We start from the raw sequence: 15,617 nt of genomic DNA, 5'->3' as shown, positions 1-15,617 counted from the left end.
AAACCCCAGAGCCCTAAAAAATAAATCCAAATCAGGATTGCCAGTAATTTGGAAGTCAAACCGAAAAGCTTGGGTTACTGCTTCTTTATTTGAAGACTGGTTTCAGAATCACTTTGTCCCGGAAGTTGAACGGTACTGTTCCTCTAAAAACATCGCATTTAAAGTGATATTAATTATTGATAACACACCTTGACACTAGGCAGCTAACCTTATCAACTATGATCCTCGCGTCAAAGTAGTGTTTTTGCCCCCAAAGACTTCAACCTATGGATCAAGGTGTTGTAAAAACATTTAAAGCTTATTATACTCGACGATGCTATTAGATTGATAAAAGAATCGTGGGACGAAGTTTCCTCAAATACACAGAAGGGGATTTGGAAAAACATTGCCCGGACTTTTTCGCTATTTCACCAGAAACAGCGCCAGTAAATGATATAACCGAAGTAGTACTAAATATTGTGACTTTAGGAAAACAAGTCGATTTGGTAGTTGATAATGAAGATGTCATTGTGCTTTTGAAGTCGCATGATGAGGAGCTTACTGTGCAAGATTTGATTGAAACACAACAACAAAATGACAGTGAAGAAAGTGATGTTGCACAACCGGAAAATACCCTAACCATCGCAAATTTAACAGAAGGGCTTAATTGCATACAAAATGGTATAAAGGTTTTAGAAGAAACAGATAATAACGAACGCATTATGACAGTAAAGAGAAGAATAGAACAATCAATTGTCTGCTAGCAAGAAATCCTACGTGAGAAGAAAAAGAATTTGTGTCACCAAACTACCATTACCAGTTTTATAAAACCGTCCAACTTAAATGACTAAATCTAAATAAATTAGTATACAAAACATAAATAAAATACTAATTTTTTTCTGGCTTGTTTCATACTGTTATTAGAATGCATAAATAAATTTGATTTAGAATATGTTTTCGGTTTACCTTTTGTTGTACATAAGTTTAGCTTCAACCTATCCAGATACTCGACTTACATAATTTTCGACTTACGTATCCTACCCAGTCCCACCTATTACGTAACTTCGGGGTTTTACTGTACTTAGACACATATATCGAGGAATCCAAGAACAGGCGTTTTAACCATGAACCATAACTATAAATATTGGAAAACTAAGATGGATAGCACATGTGGAGCGGATGAAGGAGGTGGAACCAACGAAACAAATTGTTAGACAAACACCGGTAGGACAGACATTGAGAGGAAGGCGAACGACAAGGTATATGGACCACGTGGAGGGGGATGTGAGGACACTCAAAGTGAGAAATTGGAGCGCGGTAGCGCGTAATAGGGAGGAATGGAAGAAAACCTTAAGCTCGTCAAGACTTTTCCAGGGTTGTAGAACCAACGATAATGACGAATATCAATTAGAATGAATGTTTATCTAAATGCCAATAAGCATGAGATTCTGGAAGTGTCTCATTTCGAAGAGAATCATCATTAGTTCAAAAATATTGTATCCATTATATCAGATTTGTTCTGTTGCCCTCGAATCACTATTTCTCAACGCCAAATGCCGATGCTTATCACTTATCAATCAATACTTCCAAGTCATGTATTATTGTATGCAACAGTCCAAGATAATTAATTTTTAGTAATGAGCGTTTTATTTATTCTTAAATAAGATTTCTTTGTACTTCTTGTATTTTTTACGACATGACATACATTCCTAGGAATTCCCACCACAATACAATACAAACCCTGGTCAGGCCGTCACCACCAAGTTACGATTCCTCCTTTAATGACACAGTCCATAACTTACTTTCTGGCATTCAGAGATTTCGGACACGTAACACGCATTTTAAAGTGACAATAACAAAACTTCCGTTCTGACCGTTGTTATCCGGAATGCACCCGAGTCTCGAGATTGCGCAACCAAACGGATTCGGATTTCGCTGAAGTTTTCCAAAATACATAATATACCTTTTTGCGCAGATTTTAAAATGCCTATTATGATGCTTTAGCTAAGCAATCTTTTGGAATGGTCACACAGAGGATTTTGTTCTCTTCCTCAATACCTTCATAGAACACTTATGCATATCATTTATCCTCTTCTTTTAGTGAGACTGCATCATAATGCTTTTGTTCCTAAACCAGCAATATATCTTCAGAATCTAACGATTTCAGGAGACGTTTCGGCAACGTAGCCGAAGGATCGATTTCTTCAACGCGGTCCATCTAGAATTGCTTTCAACAATAACGCAGGTTTTAGAGTCAAGCACCCCTAACTAAGGAAACGTACCATCCTTGAACGCCGAGTATTTTGCAAGATATTGCACGACCATCAACTTATATAGAGTTAATTTTCCAGAATGCTTAACAGGCATCATCAGGTTACGTACAAGGATCTTCAATTTAATCCGAACGATCGCGAGGAATTTGGAGCAGGGATCCTTAATTTTAATTTAATGAGTTCCTAAGTAACATTTAGAATTTTTTATTCTTGAAAATTTCGTCTCTTCCATACGACTTATCACGTAATACATTTTTCAACACTGCCCAAATCGCCCAATTTATCTCGCATAATTTATATGTATATACTACCCAAACTAATAGTCGTAATTTGAGTTGGATTAAGTTGGGTTGAGTCCAATTCGAAAATTAGAATAACCTCCAGGAAACTGAACGAAGAAAGTTCTTGTACCACCCATTTTGTCCTAAATCCATTTTGTTAAAACACAAAGAAGAATTGTTTGAAGAACGTCACCTTATAAGCCTATCAATCATGAAATGATAATGTATTTCTTCTATTAAGGCCTTTTAACGATATTTCTTTACAAAGTAGATAAAGATTTCAAAAATTTGCATATTGGAGTAAAAACAAACGAGTAATAAGCAACGCCTTGAAAATCTGAGCCAACTAATTAATACATAAGGAGGGTATTATATTCCAAATAAGGATGAAAACGAAAGATGACAAAATAATGGAAACGTTTCGCCTGGACAAAGCTAATGAGACTTTGTAAAATAAGCATATGTCAAATGGTAAAGAACAGATTAGAAAGATGACGTTGTTGTTTCCGATGGTTGATGTTGCCTAACAAATATAGAAAGTATGATACAAAAACGTCTGCTTTAGTTGATGCCAAGATAACCGATGCATCATTTCTTAAGAGCAATTATCTGAATGTTGTAAGTATAATGGTATCTCAGGAAGAGCAAATAAATCTATTCTTGATTTTAATTTTTGGCCAACCGTGTTTGTTGGCAGAGCAATTCGAGGAATAATCCAAAAATGATCATTTTTCCGCCTAGCTGGATCAACTTTTCTCCTGTTGATAGAAACTATAAAAATCGTTATGTAATTGCGATTAGTTGCGGCACTTTTCCGCCCCTAGGTAGAGATTCCAATAACTGACTGCAAGATTTAGTCTACTGCAGTAATCTTTCTACAGTTTTAGCATCTTCCTATATTCTATATTCATAACTATCACTTCAAACTATGTTCTTCTGCTTATATCCGATCAAATTTTTAACAACACCTATTAGTTTAATTATTTATCATAATACGGAGAACTAAAAGAGATATACTTCCAGAGTTTACTAGTTCAAGTTTAGTTTGTACTCAAGAATTGTTAAGATTGCTTGGTTTTGCTTACCAAAGAGGTACAAAATGTATAACTTACGGATTTCAAGTATGCATTATGATGACACAATTGGCGAAGACACAAATAAATGATAATTGATCCTATTCAAAGTTGAGTTAGGTTGGACATATAATTTATTAATACGTAAATCTAGTTATCACATGAACTTTGAATAATAAAGGAAACTGATATGAAGACATGAATTCGCACGAAACTTATCTGTGTTGCCACTGTTAAGGATAAGTTTTGATGAGCAGGAAAAAATGTTGATGACAGGTACATAGTCTTCTCATAAGAAGCTTTCGAAGTGATAGACTAACTAATACCTGATGTTTTATATAGGTTATGAGTACAAAAGGTAACAAATGATGCAAGCTATCTCAGCTGTAGGTAATCTTTTAGTTAGTGAAGCCAAAACTTCCCAACTTGGCATATAAATAACTAACTATATATATAAATAAATAACTATTCATGAAATTCTTTTCATGACACTTTATAATAAGTTAATGATATATATTTTTGAACATACAGGCTGTCCGGAAATGACGTGTACAACGCAAGACCACAAGTACCTTGACCAAACATATGATGATTTAACTCAACTTATCTATATACAAAATTGCTTATTTGCGTTTAGCCGCTAGAGGGCGTTAAACATTCATGATGTATCAAATATAAAAAGCAAAACAAAAAATACAAATACCGCTGTCAAGTTTAAGTGACAAACTGTCATTTCAGTCATTTCGGGACACCTGTATATCGAAGTTCCTATCGATTTCTAAAATTCCTAATATTTTGCTTTTTGAATTCAAAATCTTATCAATAATCATTGTATATTGCAATAATACTACGTATTGCAATAATAATCTTAAAATTCCAGAAAATTTAGCAACATTTCCATTAGGATTTTTTATAGAAAAATTTGAAACGCATGAAATTGCAAAATTGCACAATAAAACTGTTTTCTCAGAGGTTTAGCACTTCGAAAAACAATAAATAATAAATAAACAAGGAAAAATCAATATAAATAAAAAGAAGGAAAATAAAATAAACAAATTAATAAACAGTATAGAATATTTATTAATGAAACTTAAACAAAAAGCACAAATATATTCTGATTAAAATTAAAAAGAAAAAAAAATATCACATAGCTGCTCTTTAAACAAATTATAAACTTACTTGACTTAATGGTCGTATCTTATCCAAAATGCTATTTTCCGCTTGTAAAGCGTTTGGTGGTGGATGATCGGGTGTCGGTGGTTGCTGATAATGAGTAGGACTCAGAGGGTAACTAAAAATGTTATTAGGACTTTTCGAACGCTTATTTTCCTTATTCATCCTCTCCCTATTAGATTTGTCTTTACTGATCATAGTTTTCGAATCACGACCGTAATCCTTAATCATCAAAAAAGCTTTAGAAACGAATGTAGCTTCCGGTGCTGAAGAACAGGGGGTCGTTTTTTCTTGTCTACGTTTCGTATCGAAATCCTCGAAAACATTTCTGCGTAATTTCCGACGCGGATTTTGTTGTTTTATGGTCATATTTTCGTACGTTCCGGTTATGGCTACTGGTTCGTCGCGTCTTCGACAATCTAAGTCTTCGCTTTTACCCCTCATTAATTCTTTTTTCTGGGGTTGTTCATCATCTATCGGAATATTAAAAACCGCATTCATCTCTACGTATTGATCGACACTTTTACCAGGAACTAAACGTTCGCGTTTATTTTCATGTTCGAGATCGGTTAAATTATTTTGACTTCTAGTTCCGGTTTTTGCAAAACAAATATATTCGTAAGCTTGATTGTTATAACCATCAACGGATTGCGACATTGGTTGTTGATGTGTTGGCGAAACTGATAAATTACGCCTTGGTGGTTTTTTCGGTGGTGTTGGCTATTATTTGTTATTTTAACAATTTTTATCAAAATAATAAAAGCGAATAAAGGAACTTACCGAAACTTTTGAATTGTTCGAACCCGGACTGTGTCCACTACGGGCATTCATTGGAACATAATGGGGTGTTCCACCGCTTTCCGGTCTTCTAGGATATCCGGTACTGGAAGCGGTCGAAGAAATACTGATCTGGTCGCTTTCGCGATTGTTACAGAAGAAAAAATCGTCTCCGTGGTCCATAAAGGCACGGGGAGCGCACGGGATTTGATACAAACTGTTGTCCGACTCCCTGGAAGAATCCGAAGCGGTTTTGTAGGAAGACAAAGAACTCGAAACAAAATCTTCTTCGACGTGCAATTTCTTGATCGTGATTTGCTCGCTAAAGCTAAATGTGATTCCTGACCACGGGGAGTGACAATCATGCAAAGAACGGTGCGATGACGGCGGATTACGAACGCGTTGATTTGGCGGTAAGCTTTGGTAAGGCTTTTTTGTGCGCCTAAAAAACATGCATTACCAAAAAGAAACACAACAAGAAAACAAACCAGATTTAAAATGAATAAAAATGAAATGAAATTAATTATAAATTGCAACAAGCCGTGCAAATTGAGAAAAATCTCTTTAAAATTTGTGTACACAACATATTTTCTAATTCAAAATTCCGCAAAAGAGTAAATTTTATATAATACAATTATATCTTTTATGTAAACATGAAATTTCTTGGAATGGAAATTCCAATAGTTTCTAAAATTTCCAGTGAAGCCCCTCCATTCAAAGCAGATATATTTGAGTTAACACTGGAATTTAATGGAATTCCTGGAATTGCTTGATATTCTAAGGAATTCCGTGGAAATTTGCTCTGCAAATTGCAAGTAAAATTCAACTGATTATTAAAATTTTTATAAAATTGGAAATTTTGATGGATAAGTAATCAATTTCCTTTTTATATCAGTACTCCAAATACTTTTTGACATTCCAATAATTTTAACCAGCAACAACACTCGATACATTAATCAAGTTGTCATAAATTTTAGAAGAATTGGTTGAAAATTTGGAAACTATTCTAATTGTTAATAGTAAGTCCAGTACGAGCTTTGGAAATTGTTTGAATATTTGATTGATTTCTACGGATTTCTTTAAAATTGTATGAGTTAGAATTACACCTAGAATTAAACGAATTCAATAAAGTTTTCAAAGCTTGATCAATTTCCAAGAATCTCCAAAATTTCTTACACTTTTGTTGTTCAACTCATTTTTTTGTGGCGGACTAACCTAAGCACACTGAATAACTGCTATATGTGGCATGACATAATCTGCTAAAGCTCAAAATTTTAAAGTGTATTTATCTAGTTTACTCTTCGTATATTTGTGAAAAGAAGCTTTCCCGATAACGCACAAACTGGCTATCAACACATAAATGTGGCCTAAATGAATTGTACGCCTTCTTTCAGTTTAACACAAACATTGCAAAAACTTCCTATATCAAAAAGAGAGCTTATCAGGTTACAAGGTATCTTTTTGATGTTATTCGGTTTCATCACGAACATAATTATTGAATATTAATAAACACAACAACCATGAGCATAAACCGTCTGCATAAATCTGCATCTGCATAAGTCATATATCTTTATTCGCAAAAAAACAATCCAAGTGACGGAAATGCAGAGGTTATCTCAATAGGATGTCTCTGGAAAGATTGCCTAATGGACCATGCTAGAAACACCAGACACCAAATGAGCATCTAGAAGACCATCAAAAAGATAGTAAAACAGTTAGACGCAGTGTCGCGGAAGGCTTAAAAGTAAAAAAACAAAACATCGTCCTATAAGAAGAGAAAGAAGAAGATATTTTTATTTTATTGTTGGGTTGGGATTGCTGTTGTTGCCACATCTTTTCATTTCGTCTTCTAAATTTTCTAATATTTTATCTCTGCTTTTTGTAGTTGTTGTTGATTTCCGTTTTGATTTCTTGGTTAAATAGATTGCCTTTCGTCTTTCTGACTTAGATTTGTAGGCCTTATTTTTTACCTATGTTCATACTATGTAACGATCTGACAATAGACTGTTTGAGGTTTCCAGTTTTATTTTTTATTATCGTAACACGTACTGGATATTGGCGGTGTTATTTGCTACATTGATTTGTGTTGATTCTTCCGGTCCTGACACTTACATTTAGTTTTTCAGCTATCTTTTTTAGATTTTTTCCTTTAGTATTAGTTTTACTACTGTTCCAACCATTATGTTTTTTTTTGCTTAAGTGGTCCGCTATGTTGTCTAGGTATCAAAGTTTTCTTTCATTTAAGTCTTTTGATAAACAATTATCCCGTCGTGAAAATATTTAAAGGTATTAGCTATTGAATTGCATTGCATAAATTGTTAGCACCATATTCAGGTACTTCCCCAGGCCGCAGGGTTGCTTTAACAATATAGTTTAGTATTCTCAGTTTATTTGTACTAAAATGCGTTTCCATTATTGACATTACATCTACTTTCATGTATTCAAAGAACAACGCGAGCTTGATTATATACTATTTATACCGACCTAGTATGCCAAAGTTACATTTCTGTTTGTATTCATCATCTTATTATGTAATTCTATTAATTTCAGCCACTTTAAAAAAAAAATCAATTGCTTGTTCTATGATTGATGTTGTTACCATGAAGTCATCGAGGTTGTCTGTGTTTTCTTCTTTTTTCATGTTTTGTTATGTGATTATCACCATCTTTCATGCATTTTATTTGTCCATTACAGGTTTTTTGGGTCGTGGGCTTTAATTTTTCCTTATCCCGTTCTTTTCAGTCAAATATTGAGTATTTTTCAATATATATGTCTTATTTTTATGGTATTCCTATTCAATGGCAGACTCGATGTTTATTCTCTACAGAATTAATCTTGTTGCAGTTAATGATTTTATCATTTTCTGATTTGATTTTCATTGTGTTCTCTTTTTTACTATTCCTTTCGTCTACACTTTTGGAAGATAATGGAGAGAATAAAGTAGCGTGAAGTTTTCTACGTTTATTATTAAGTAAGGGTGCTTTCTAGTGCTTGGCTACTTTTCTTTCTCAAATTTCATTCACTTCACCATCTATACACACCACGACCATCTATATCAAACATCATCCAAATCAGCGGAGCTGGCAATGTTGTACGACGGCTATCGTACAATCTATCAGCTGACTGCCCGGGACTACTCTATGCTTGAAAGGAAAAACCAATATCCTTGGGAGTCAAAAAGAACTGCCTTCTATCAACAATGCATGAGGGTGCTACGATTGCCGAAAGTGGAAAACCAGAATGGATTGAGCATTATAACGCAACTAAAGGCGGCGTTGATTCTTTTGATAAAATCCTTAAGCTGTTAAAGAAGAAGAAAAGGTGGCCGATGTCTTTTTTTATGGACTTGTGAACACGGCTTGTATTAATGCTTATGTGATCCACAACCAAAATCTCATGGATAAAAAAGAAAAACCAATAATACGAAGAAACTTCATGGCTGAGCTCTACCAACAACTTACACACCCATTTCTTTAGATGAGGTAAGATAAAGAGAATATTTTATAAACTAATAATGAGTACTATTTTTTTACTATATAAAATTTAGTATCAAAATTCAAGAAACATAATTAAACTATTAAACCCTTTATTAACAATAACAATTTGCTTTTTATTCAAGCAATGATTATCGCATGACTGAGTCATTTCAGGTTACTGTAGCCTACGCTCCAACGATTGCTCCGATCACTTATCAGTAACGTTTTGGGTAAAGCCAAGCCAGTAGAAGTTGCACCGGTTCGCGGAAGAAGGACGACATGCACTCTATGCTCGTACAAAAAAAGAAGAATGACAACCAATTATTGTACAAGATGCCAGAAACTATTTTGTGGCGAGCACCATGCGAAAATGTGCACTGACTGTTTGTAGTAACTTGTGGTAGAAATCGTACCAAAGTGTGACAAAAAGATTTAATACATTGATTATTTTTATTTCAAGCATTCTTACATACAGAAGTATATCCTGCATTATCAATAATCTATAACTTATTTATGTACATATAATAATAAATTGAAGTAAAAGTTTGAAAAGAAAAATTCATGTAAAATACTTTCTCAGTTTTACATAATACATTTTAACCATTTATTTTTTCATTTTGTTTGAAACTATCAAAATTTAATCATAGAATTTCACGGAATTTATGGGAAATTAATATTAATTTCATTACTACATAACATTTCTCTATTTATACAATGAAATTCCACTACGAATATTTTAAAATCAATATATTTGTCTGAAATTTCAGCTTTTTTTTTCAAGAAAATCGAAACTTGCAGTCTCAATAACTTCCATTGTTTTCGATGATTTGAAGTATCACGCGTGCAACTCGGCCTGTAAGAGCCTATTGTGCAAACTCTTTTCAGGCGTGTATATTAAAGAAGACCGCTTCCACTACAACTTTCATAAAAACCCTTTATTTCTACAATAAAAATCCAAAGAAATAATACAAGATATTTCTTTAGAATTCCATATGATCTTTATCCTTTAATGAAATTTTGGACACATGTATCTTTGGAAATCGTTGGAATGATCTAAATTTAAAACATTTTCAAAAGACACCATAAAAATTTCAATAATTTTAAGAATTCATAAGAATTTTATCATTGTGTACACTAAATCTTTTTAGAGGTTCTCTCGGTGCATATCAAATATACCAAAGAAAATCAAAAAAGAAAAATTAACTTACATAGAAGTAGCTGATGTTCCTGATATTCTTCGATCTTCAACACATTCAACAGACCTTGCATGTCTAAAATCCCATCGAAGTGGTGAAGATCCTGGAGATGGATCTGTAACAGCTCGACCCCTTGAAGAAGGTCTTACATTTTCATAAGGACTCCCTAAGTCCGAATCTGGGTTTGGAATGATTGGGAATGGTTGGCTTAAACTATCGGCATCACCGTCGCCGAAATTACCACGTATTTTCTTATAACCTTGCAAATACCCTGCATCTCAACAAACAAAAACAGATTAAATTCACTTATAAAATAAAAAAAATTAAAAAATTACGTTTTAATAATCCCATAATTTCCGATGTAGCATTAGCAGGAAACTGACTCAATAAATCCTTAACGGTATGCCTATTAGAGTCGCGTATGTTCGGATCGGCACCGTTTTCCAAAAGGGTCCTAACCACTTCCGGTTTCCCACACAAAGCGGCCTCGTGAAGAGCCGTTCCGGCTGGTGTTTGTACGTTCACGTCTATTCCGGCTCTAAGTAACACCTCGACTACGGACCTGAAACGATGTTTGTTAGAAAAAAAAAATAGTGGAGGTGGTGGTGTGGTCGCAATTAATTTAACAGAGACGTGCCCAAATATGACTCATCATTGAGTAAGTGCTTACTATTTATGAGTTGGTCGATAACGAAACAAATTTCACAAAGGCGTTAATTATTCTTAATTTTATTTAAAATATCCTTATTTAGAACTTTGTTCCAAAATATCAAAAATGATGTAAATCCATGTTTTCTTGGTATTAAATCTTTTGTAAAACCATTTAAATTACATAAATATTTATTAATCTAAAATAATTTTCAAATTTCTTTAGAAATTAAGTTCTACATAGCTATAGGTGTATACGGTTAGTTGATTTGGTTCGCATCAACGACTTAATGCCTTTACACACCTAACACGTCCAAACCGGCCATCGGCACACCCTCGGACGTACCCCGGCTATCAAGAGGGACGAAGAGAAAGCCATTTGAACGCACCAGCTTGTTTGCAGCAGCACAACAGTTCACCTACTACGTGCACATAACGCCGAGCAATTCCAATTAAACGCGCAAGAACGATCACGGCCCGAGGATGGATGCTCCGCTCCTATTCCTGCCGCCGCCACTGCTGCTAATAATTAGCCCGGCATGTAATGACCAATATGCGTTGCAACGGGATGTGTGTCCTAAGAGGTGGAAAATCTAGAACCGTGTGTGTGTGGAACTCTGTGTATACCTCAATATCCTGAACCTCTCTAGATATCCAAATTAACTCTATCAAGCTAAAATAATTGGTATTTCAAAAAAAATGAATTGAAGGATTAAAATAATTAAAGTATTTTTACTGAAATACATCATAAATCTATGGAAATTTAAGATTTAGTCACGGCATATGTCGCACGATTGCATTGAAACAATATCAACCCGGAATAATTCTCTGTCGGAGGGGCTTAAGATCGGTTTAGTGGGTTTATGGCATCTGGACGTAATCGTGAATATTAACATACGCGTGACGTAACTTGTATATTACAAGAGGTGGGGTGGTGGCAGGGAGAGGTGGTTATTTGATAAGCATCAAAATGCTTAATATATTCTAGTCGACGTGTTAATTAACTATGATACTACAACGGCAATGATTCTTTAAAGTACGAGTATTCAATTTAATTACTTTTAAATAAGTTAAGAAATAAAGTTGGTTATACTTGGACACAAATGAACTAATTAATTTACACTAATGTATGACGTGCTAAGAGTTTTTCCGAAATTAGTTGTTGGGCAAATAAGGTTCTAACAAATCGAAAATCGAAATATTAAAAAAAAACGAAAGTCAACTTAGACGTCATTCTAGAAACATAGTATCATGGACTTGTATGGTCAGAATAGTTACCAAATTTAGGCCTAAAAACAAAAATTGATAATATCTCTTAGTCTTTAGATACGAAGGGTTGAACCTCGTATTTTCATGTTATACACAAAAAACCTCATTGTTATTTTTCATTGATTTCTTTGATTTGATTTGGCGAGACAATATATGCTACATATCATGTCGCGATATTCTATATAGCATCAAATATGTAGAAAATGTTTTCATCCGCAATATTAAATAATTCCTTAGCTATGGGAGTACTGTTATCCAGAAGCATTAATAATAAATTAAGCCATAAAGTTTTCGAAGAGATCTTTTCTATGCATATCCAACTTTGGCAAAACTAGAGCAAAGACAACGCGAATACCAGGAAACCATCTAGACGAAGGTGCAATCACTGGAAGTCCTGCGTCGCATGATCTGCGAACAGTACCAATAGGATTTAAGAGGCGATGATAAGAGTATGCGCGCGTATAACCAAATTTATTTGGCGCTATATACGCCCACGATAAAGCCCTCAATAACAAATTACGAAAAAGCGTATATACTGAACATCATCGAGAAGTTTTACCTTACATCTTAAATGTGGGCTCAGAGGAGATACCAGAGATTAATAGTGATGAACTATGAGTTGCTTTCAGAAGTATAAGAAACACAAAAGCACCGCGAGAAGACAGAGTAACAGGCGAAATGGTCAAGATGAAAGGGTTTGGAGTGGTTTGGAGGAGGTATTGCACATCCTGTTGAAAAGATGCCTGCAGGAACAGAGGAATCCAACAGCGTGGTGAAATTCGGAAATCCTGTTGTTCAAAATAGCTACTACGCGAGTATGGAATACTACAAACCGATCAGTCTACTATACACCTTCTACCAATTGTTTACAAGAATATTCACAAACCCTTTGACCAATAAATTCGACTTTTATCAGCCAATCGGGTTTTCGAAAAGGCTATATCACGTATGCTAAGTGAATAGACAATAGAGTACTACATCCCCCACCATCTGGTCTTCATAGATTATCAAAAACCTTTCGACTCCATCGAGATATGTGCAATACTAGAAGCAATGGCAAGACGAGAATCGATTCACGATCTTGTCCAACACATTTACACCAATGCAACACTACTGGCCAAACTGAGCAATATGATGACGGAGAAGATCTTGGTTGAAAGAAGTGTTCGCCAGAGAGACACGATATCACCCAAACTATTCATCTTGACACTGGAGGACATCATATTGATAAGTAGCAGCAATCCAGAAGATATGAATATTGAGGGATACACTGAAGCAGTTCCATAAGGTATCAGCAGAAGTGGGTATAAAGATAAAGACAAAGATCTTGATCCAAGTTTCGATCGAAAATCATATTATAGAAGTTATAGAAAGTACAACAGCAAGAAGTATCCAACGACCGTACGTGGGCAATAACTACAAAATTCGTAACTACAGTAAGGATGCAATCAATTTCAAGACAGATACTCGGAATTTAAGTTTCGGAACATTTATGCATATTTGTTTACCAAAGATAAAGAAAACCATACCTCAAAAGCACAACACAATAATACAATTGATAACACGTCTACTTTCTCTAATGATATGTTTTTTTTTTAAATTAAAACATTTAGTGCTTTGAATAATTTTAATTTTTGCATTATCCTGTTTCTTTCCATTTTAACGATAAAAGGTCTGATGAAGATAGACTGAAACCGGTAAAACAACATATTCCAAACCAAAGAGCCATGGAGGGCAATACTGAGGATTAAACTCAGAGACAGAGTGGGCAATAAGGAGATCCGAGGGCGCTTTAAGATCACAGACGTAGTGGCGAAGGTTGCTGGCCTGATGTGACGATGGGCAGGGCACGTCGCAAGACAAGGCAGCATCAGATTGTCGAAAAAAATTATCCAGAAGAGGTCCCGGACAACAAATTGCACTGTGGGAAGACCGCAACGAAAATGGCACAATTAAACATTACTACTAAGTCGTCAAAATATCGTTTAACAACATTTCTAGTAGAAATATGACTTTTCACATTTAGGTAGCAGTACAAAAAGAACGTCGAAAGTCATTGTTCCTAAATAAATATGCATCACAAAACATAAAAACGTTGTGTACTAATTCTTTCTGATATTCTTGTTGTAAGGCCACACTAACTAAATGATTAACTATACGCACAATTGCTTTGTTTCAAATCAGTCACTAAATTGTTACAAAGAATCGTACTGTTGATAAAGTCTTTGTGGATAGTTGCAATTCTGAATTCTTATAGCCTATTCGACGAAATGCACGTTTGAAAATTAATATCTTGTGTTATCGTCAACTGGAACAGTTTTGTTACACCGTTTCAGAGAAATCTGTCCGAGTGAAAAAGAGATTATGCACTGAGAAAAGGGTACCTAGACATCAGTATTACCAACCCTATTGTTCGCTTGATTTTAAATATGTTTTTCAATTACTATGGCTGAAAATACTACCTATATAAAGTGTAAATTGTTTAGTATTTGTTTAGCAATCATATAATAGTAAAACAAATTGGTCATCTTTTATATGTTGCATAACTTTCATGTGAAAGATCATAAAAATATCAAAGCTGAGCTAAATTCTACATTGAGGAGCCTGCTCCTTCCTTTAAAAAATCAAATCACAAACATCGCAGTAGTATACTAATGAAATGTCAATGCCAGAAAATCAACATTTGTTTACAATACATAAAAACTTGAGTTGACTAGTTTCCTCGATTTCCCTGGTGATGCTCTGTTTTTGTTGCATTGTTTCCTGTTGCAACGGCGATTGAATCGATGAAGCATTAAACCGAAACATAAAAGTCTCCATTAGTAAGATTTATAATAATCATATTTTTAATAATAAGGATAAATGTAAAAGACGTTCTGCAAAATATTCTAAAAATATATCTATATATAATCTATATATAACTTTAATTTAACATATAAATCATTTCTTCACGTCCAGAAATAAACCGGAAATGAGATTTTAAAGTTTACATCGCAAAAACGTCATCCACCAAACTTTATTAAAAACACTATTTTTAAATATTCTTTTCTGACAAATTTCTTATTTCACAATAGGTTGTCATATATCGTTTTAAAGAGAACATTTTAAGAAATGAGAGCATTGTATTAAAGGTACAATTTGCTACAACTTTTGTTGTAAAAGTTTTTCTGTATCATGCTCCGGATACCGATTTTTTTAACACTCTTCTAATTTTCATATTGTTGAAAAATTCTCTACACTGATGTATCTGGGAGCAAAAATGTTACAGGGCATTTTGTTAAGGGTATAATTTGCTACAACTTTTGTTGTAAAAGTTTTTCCGTGTCATGCTCCGGATACCGATTTTTTTAACACTCGTGAATCGACAAAGACATCAATACATTGAAGATTTCCTCTCTTTTGGACTTGATTGTGTTGAGAGCAGAAAATCCTAGCTCATACAGGCAACAGGTTAAAAATTGAAGCGACATTT

At 34.3% G+C, this 15,617-nt stretch overlaps 1 protein-coding gene across 4 annotated transcripts in view; it reads right to left on the bottom strand.

Moving 5' to 3' along the window:
• LOC111416192 (ankyrin repeat and SAM domain-containing protein 1A-like) overlaps positions 1 to 15,617 on the bottom strand; it is a 45,931-nt gene that overhangs the window by 16,040 nt on the left and 14,274 nt on the right. For 3 of the 4 annotated variants that reach the window (XM_071200683.1, XM_071200684.1, XM_071200685.1), the window contains exons 6-9: positions 10,564 to 10,790; positions 10,241 to 10,499; positions 5,560 to 5,998; positions 4,786 to 5,499 (exon numbers count right to left, since the gene is read on the bottom strand). In XM_071200683.1, the coding sequence (XP_071056784.1) occupies positions 4,786 to 5,499; positions 5,560 to 5,998; positions 10,241 to 10,499; positions 10,564 to 10,790 (1,639 nt within the window). The remainder of the gene's footprint in view (positions 1 to 4,785; positions 5,500 to 5,559; positions 5,999 to 10,240; positions 10,500 to 10,563; positions 10,791 to 15,617) is intronic. The other variant, XM_071200686.1, reaches the window with a different exon arrangement.

The sequence above is a fragment of the Onthophagus taurus genome, chromosome 11 (genome assembly GCF_036711975.1).
Source record: "Onthophagus taurus isolate NC chromosome 11, IU_Otau_3.0, whole genome shotgun sequence".
In the NCBI taxonomy this organism is placed as follows: domain Eukaryota; kingdom Metazoa; phylum Arthropoda; class Insecta; order Coleoptera; family Scarabaeidae; genus Onthophagus; species Onthophagus taurus.
This window is presented reverse-complemented; position numbering and strand designations above follow the sequence as displayed.